The sequence below is a fragment of the Nematolebias whitei genome, chromosome 7 (assembly GCF_014905685.2).
Source record: "Nematolebias whitei isolate Nwh7 chromosome 7, NemWhi1, whole genome shotgun sequence".
NCBI lineage: Eukaryota > Metazoa > Chordata > Actinopteri > Cyprinodontiformes > Rivulidae > Nematolebias > Nematolebias whitei.
This window is the reverse complement of record NC_056504.1, coordinates 19017181-19024249: the sequence shown is the minus strand read 5'-3', so window position 1 is coordinate 19024249 and position 7069 is coordinate 19017181. Positions and strand designations below refer to the sequence as shown.

Sequence of the window (7069 nt, the reverse complement as noted above, 5' to 3'; positions counted from 1 at the left end):
CTGCTACTACTACTACTACTACTACTACTACTACTACTACTACTACTACTACTACTACTACTACTACTACTACTACTACTACTGCTACTACTACTACTACTGCTACTACTACTACTACTACTGCTATTACTTACTACTACTACTACTGCTGCTGCTACTACTACTACTACTACTGCTACTGCTATTACTACTACTACCACTACTACTACTACTTCTACCTACTACTACTACTGCTTCTACTACTACTACTACTACTACTGCTACTGCTATTACTACTACTACCACTACTACTACCACTACTACTACTGCTACTGCTATAACTACTACTACTACTACTGCTACTACTACTACTACTACTACTACTACTACTACTACTACTGCTATTACTTACTACTATTACTACTACTACTACTACTACTACTACTGCTACTACTATTACTACTGCTACTAGTACTACTACTAATACTACTAATAATAATAATTATTATAATAATAATAATAAACATTGTGTTACTCACATTCCTTCTGGAATACACTCCAGTTTCAAGTCTTCTCCTTTGACGAGCTGTTTCTCTGATTTGACACCAGGGGGCGTCAGCAGAGAGGGTCTTCTCTCCAAAATGGCATTAGCTGATGTAAAGAGAGAATGTGTTACTGACATGTGAACATGGCTGCTGATGCCTGCAGAGAAAATGCAGTCTTCTTCCAACTTACCACGTTCAGGACTGTCACTTTTTCCTGACATGGAGGCGGATGACACACCATGACACACGCACAAAGAAGAGACACATTCACCATGAGCACAATGTGGATGAGTCACGGCGAGATCAAAAGCACAACAAAAAACCAAAAGCACGTGCACAAACAGGACAGTGTGACACTGAAATGGTGTTTGAAGCTCAGCTGTGAGTGTGGATGTGTTGGGAATGAGCTGTTCTGACAATCAAAGTTTCATCAGTCCACTGTGTTCAGGTGATGTGGCACTAACTTGGTTTGACATTGACAGACATGGCAGTCTTCTGAACGATGGTTCGGATCCTTGGGAAAGAGGCGAAGCAGCAGTAGTCCCTCCTGCTGTCCTTCTCCACGGCATGAGAGAAGTAAAGGTCTCCGTCCAGGCCCATGGACACCCTCTCGTCCTGCTCGATGTGGCGCAGATCTGTCGCACGTGACGACGAAAGTCAGAATTTTGTTTAAAAATATCTAAACTCTATAAAAATCACCTGCTGCCAAAGGCAAAAGTGGAGCAAAAATGTTTTTTTCTTATGGATATGTATCTTTGTGCATCTGGACTTTCAGCAAAATATCTTATGAACCACTGGATGACTTTGAGTGAAACTTTAAGAAAGTAATCATCAGATCTACAACTCATTGTGTTTGGAGTCAATCCCATCCAATATGGCCACCATAGCTAAGCAACCTTAAAAGTATAAACATTTTAGTTGTTTTTCTTCGGCTGCTCTCTTCTTTAGAGGTCACCACAGTGAACTAAGTCACACAAAGACTTGGCGATTGTTCACCGGATGTCCTTTCTGACACAACCACAGACCACTGAGCTACCACAGCACTCTGTGTGGAGCAGAGAGCTGACACTGGGCGCCCGGGGGAGCAGATGGTGGGGGTTAAGGGCCTTGCTCAAGGGTCCATAGTGGGGCAAATGAGGGTGGAGGCAGGTGTGAGTGTTTCAACTTTCCCACTCACATTTTGTTGTCGGTCCGGGGACTTGAACCGGTGACCTTCTGATCGCAGGCTCACCTTCTGCACCACCACTCAGAGCTCTAATGTCACATGGTAGGTGCTGATACTTCTCCTCAGCACATACTGTGTTGCACTAACTGATCGATTGATTAAAAACGTTTTTACAGATTTGCAGGCGACTCGCTTTCTGCCAGAAACACTAGGCCTTTAATCCAGTTTGACTCCAGATTTTAAATGAAGACTTGTTAAACTGCATCAGCAGTCTGGATCACGTGGTCACATGAATGGATCACTTCAAGTATCTTGATGTTACTCAGATCTTATATGTAGGCAACATATTAAGACTGCAAATATAAAAATCATAATTAAATTGTATAATGTTTGTCATACTGGACCAGTGCATAAAACCACTATGCATGTACTGATTTTATTTTACTTTTCATTCAACCTTTATTTAAACAGATAAATCACAATGAGCCTTGAAGACTCGTTTACAAGTGAGACCTGTTTGGACAAAGAAAAACAGTGGTTAGAAAAGGAAAGAAAACATGAGGAGAGACGGTATAAAAAAAAAGATCTCTCACGCCGTGTCCTAGACAGGGCACGATTTGAGGCATCAAAAAAAACTACCACAGCAAAGCAACATAAACAGACGTTATACATTTACATATAGACCGGTGAAAACATTGAATTTTTAAGGTAAAGTCGTAGCATAGTCCAGAGCCCCCCCTCTCAGCCATTGTCCAGATAAGAGGTGACATTCTTCTTCAGCTCAGTTGAGATTCTGTCACATGTCCACGGCCTCGGGGAAGGGAGGGGTGAGGAAACAGTCACTTATTTTTTTCATATATTGGATTATAATCTGGTCTCGTACAACAACAAAGGTGCTAAATCCACCAAGTCTCTCTTCAAACATACATTTTTTTTTTTAGATGGACAACTTTTTCATGGTCACTACTTTAACAGTAAGTAAAATATCTTGGATTCTGAAAATTACCAAACGTTCAGTGATCCAAATCTTATTTTTAGATGTTTAAATGGGCTTGCTCCTCTCCCATTAGAAGCATAAAACTAGAATAAATATCAGATCTCTAATTAGCATGGATTATGTTGCAGTGAGACAGTTTGAGCGAAAAGGGATGACAATTAGAGAAACACATTTATGGATTAAACAGTTAGTCAATGTGACAATTGTTCTGTTTTTAAAAATAAACTTACAATTCTGCTTAAAGAAAATCAGTCATACTCATTTATGAAATGTATCTATTTTAACTACATAACGTAAAGAGTGTGATGTTTGGGTGTTTTGTTTTATGCAATGTAAAGAATTTTTTTGTGTTCACTTGTTTTATAAAATTGTTTTATTCTTACCTGCTCAGCACAAAAGACAATTTAGCTATTGTGCTAATTTTGGCTTATTTATTAGAATATTAGTTAATGTGCACTGTCCCTTTAAGTATCATTAAACAAATGAAATGAAATTCACCTGAAACTTTAGATTTATTTAGCAAAATGAGCAAAACTTACAACTTGTGTTTGTGCAGCTCTACAACATGTCTGTCTTGTATCAGCTTGTTCCAGCGCGCCGCTAACGCTGCAGTAAAATATTAAAATTTGACACCAAGTCACTGAATCTATAATCATTTTAATATGTTTCAACAGATTCAGCGCTCGTGGCAATGTGAGGCTCTAAAATTGGATTTACAGCAAAAAGTTTTTTTTTTTTTCTGCACAGCGTGAGTTTGTAAGTAATAAACATTCAGATCAGTGATGTTTACAGGAATTAATCCTGAGATAAGGAAAAGTCATGTTTTAATATGATAACATGCTTAAACAAGTTTCACTTCTTATGTATAATGTTTTACTTACTGATGCTCATCCAGTAGATCTGCAGAGGAGGAATACCTTTGGGTGGGTCGCATTTCAAAATAAAAGGCTGCCCTTCATCCACCTCAACTGGATTAAGCTTTTCTTTAGGGAATTTTGGGTTATCTAGGGAAAAGAAACACACAACAGTAAACCTTCTGACAGAAGGTGCAAAGTACACACAATCAAATCTGCAGTGCTCATTTCTGCCTGAAGATGGCAGTAATGTTCAGTAATTAAACTTTAAGACCCCCATAACTCAGGAGCCAGGCAGAAGGAGAAATCTCACACAAAACAGGCTCTACAGCAATGTGGATATCCTAACTGGGCCTTCCTGAAAGCAGAGAAGAAACCCAAACAGGACTCCAGTCAGCCATCAGGTGAAAAGGAGGAACCCAGACCAGTGGTCATTCCATATGTTGAGGGAGTATCAGAGAAACTGAGACGTTTATTTTCTAAACATAACGTCCCAGTGGCTTTTAAACCCCAAAATACATTACGGCAAAGACTGGTTCATCCCAAAGATCCAGTCCCCTGGCACAAACAGAGTAATTTTGTGTATGCTGTTCAGTGTCAGGAGGGCTGTGATCAGTCTTACATCGGGGAAACTAAACAGCCACTGGCCAAAAGGATGGCCCAGCACAGAAGAGCAACAACATCAGGCCAGGACTCTGCGGTCTACACTCATCTCCAGGCCAGCGGTCACTCTTTCAAGGATGAAGATGTTCACATCCTGGACAGAGAGGAACGATGGTTTGAGAGAGGAGTAAAGGAGGCCATCTTTGTGAAAAGAAATTGTCCATCATTAAACAGGGGTGGAGGCCTCCGGGTTCAATTGTCCCCCTCTTACAATGCTGTGATTGCTAGTATCACTCAGCCCTGTGTGAATAGTAAACAGCCATCAGTGTGCTAATGATCCATTGTTAGGCTGATGGTCCTTCTTGAGCATGTGAGCAGCTGGTTTTGGTTGTCAGTAGCAAAACTGGTTGATCCACTCTGAGACGGTGCTATTTAAGAGATTGAGCTGAATACAGCACCTCAGACTGAGGAAGTCTTTCGGATGAAAGACGAAACGTTTCTACATTTTTTTTTGTTTGTTTTGTTTTGCTTTGTTTTGTTTTTTGAATGTCCAGACGACCAGATTGAACTTTTTTAGATTTTTCTACCTGGATTATTGAGCATGCATCAGGATATTTAAGACCCCCAGTTTATGAGTTCTGTACAGGACCATTCAGCCAGTTGAACGTCATCATTTATTTGCAGAAATATAATAGACCTTATTTTTATTATTATGTGTATCACTACTGCTGTGTTATTGCATTCAAGGAAAACCAGGTCCCCTGTAAAAAAAAAAAAATGTTTTATTTGAGACCTGAAGTTGGAGAAAAAAGATGAAAACATGAACAGACTAAATCCAAATACACGTTTTCTCGTAGAGAGCTGTGGATGAGATGCTACAGTGAGCTCACAACCTCACTGAGTTTCTGACTCTGATAGATTCCTACACATTTGCCTAAATAAACTTACGTGATATTCCAGAATAAAATTTTCTAAATCTCTATAGACTTTTGTGTTTTTATTAAAACTGAAAGATCAGTAAACTCGATGTGAATGTTTATACAGTGGGGCTTTAATTATTGTAAATCTATAGTGAGAGTCTGTGGTCAAATAAAGATATCTGCATGCTTCTGGTCAAGCAGCACAGTGGTGCAGTTGGTAGAGCTGCCGTCTCTCAGTGAGCATCTCGCCACGGTTCAGATCCTGGCCGGGGGGCATTCTGGGTGGAGTTTGCATGTTCTCTCCGTGCATGCGTGGGTTTTCTCCGGGTACTCCAGTCTCCACCCACAGAATAAAAGCATGTACGTTAGACGGATTGGTAACTATAAATTGTCCCTAGGTGTGAGTGAGAGAGTGAATGGTTGTTTGTCTCATTTGTCTCTATGTGTCCCTGTGATGGACTGGAGTCCTGTCCAGGGTGTTCCCCAACTTTCACACAGTGATAGGTGGATATGGGAACCAGTGACCCCCGCAACCTGAAAAGGAAGAAGCGGGTAAAGATAATGCTTCAGGGCTGGGCAAACTTGTAACAGAGAAGTTGTGATAACAGTAATGATGTGCAGGTGTATACCATGCAAGAAACTGTTAATATAATTAACTTGGTCACAGTCGTGTCTGCTTGTCATACAAGATGTAACTTTTTTTTATTTCCAGGAGTCCATATAGTCTTACTAAAAGCAATCAAAGGGCATTGAACTGGGAAAAAAAAATGCTTTCGGACATATGTTTTCTCTGGAAAACACTACCAGGAGTCTTCTTTCATTGTTTTGGACAATATGTAGCATAGTTAGCATACTCAATCAAAAATGTCTCCATGATAAACTCCTAGAATGTCAGACAGAGTTTTTCTGTAAATGGGCACTTGAGATTAAACATTTCCATCCATCCATCCATTATAGTTTACCCACTTCTTCCATTTTGAGTCACGGGGTCGCCAATGCCCATGTCCAGCAATCACTGTAGGAAGGGGTGGGTACACCCTGGACAGGTCACAAGTCCACCACAGGGACATGAAGCATTTATTTACCTTCAAAAAAGCTAAATTTAGATTTTATCCATCCAACCATTATCTTTACCTACTTCTTCCTTTTCGGGTCGCAGGGGTCACTGGTGCCCATGTCCAGCCATCACTGTGTGAGGGGCGGAGGACACCATGGACATTCATGTTTTTCTATTTACTTTTCATTTTATATGTTTTTATATAATTGTCTAGTGTTGTCTGTACCTCATCTGTGTTCCTGTGATGGACTTGCAACCTGTCCAGGGTGTACCCCGCCCCTCGCACAGTGATTGCTGGACATGGGCACCGGCGACCCCGTGACCCAAAATGGAATAAGCGGGTAAAGATAATGGATGGATGGATGGATCACCTGTGTTCTTTGTTTAAAACAGGTCCTCTCATGTAAAAGAGTCCTCGAGGCTCAATGAGACTAACAAGTTTAAATAAAATTGAACTGGACAGGTCTCCAGTCCATCACAGGGACACATAGAGACAATCGAGACAAACGAGACAAACAACAAGAGAACATGCAAACTCCACCCAGAAAGGTCTTCTGATACGATCAATAAGATATTCACACTGAAGAGGTACACACTGACTTTAAACCACTTTTAACCTTTTGTAAACCCCCCCACCCCAACCCACCACCCCAACATCAAACACACAGACAGTTGCAGCTTACTTACTTGGCACAATGAACTCAATGTCCCTGGAAATGGCCGTCCCCAGTTTGTTTGAGGCATAGCAGCGATAGGTGCCCTGGTACTCTGTCAGGTTCTCAGTTTTAGGGATCACAAAGGTCCCAGAGTTGTCTTCTTTCATCAGGTAGGGGTCTGCAGTGTAGTTGAATTCATGGCCATTCTTTGTCCATCTGAATCTACAGAAAGAAAGCCAGTGTTAGAATGTCATGTCTTTCAGCTGAAACTACAGCCCCCCCCCCCCCCCCCC

At 40.9% G+C, this 7069-nt stretch overlaps 1 protein-coding gene across 1 annotated transcript in view; it reads right to left on the bottom strand.

Moving 5' to 3' along the window:
* The window catches only part of LOC119412168 (neural cell adhesion molecule L1-like protein), a gene marked incomplete at its 3' end in the record, with an annotated part of 88927 nt that overhangs the window by 44737 nt on the left and 37121 nt on the right, over window positions 1-7069 (bottom strand). Inside the window, 5 exon segments of the mRNA XM_037679145.1 lie at window positions 519-630; window positions 715-738; window positions 989-1159; window positions 3568-3690; window positions 6808-6998. Coding sequence (XP_037535073.1) covers window positions 519-630; window positions 715-738; window positions 989-1159; window positions 3568-3690; window positions 6808-6998 — 621 coding nt within the window.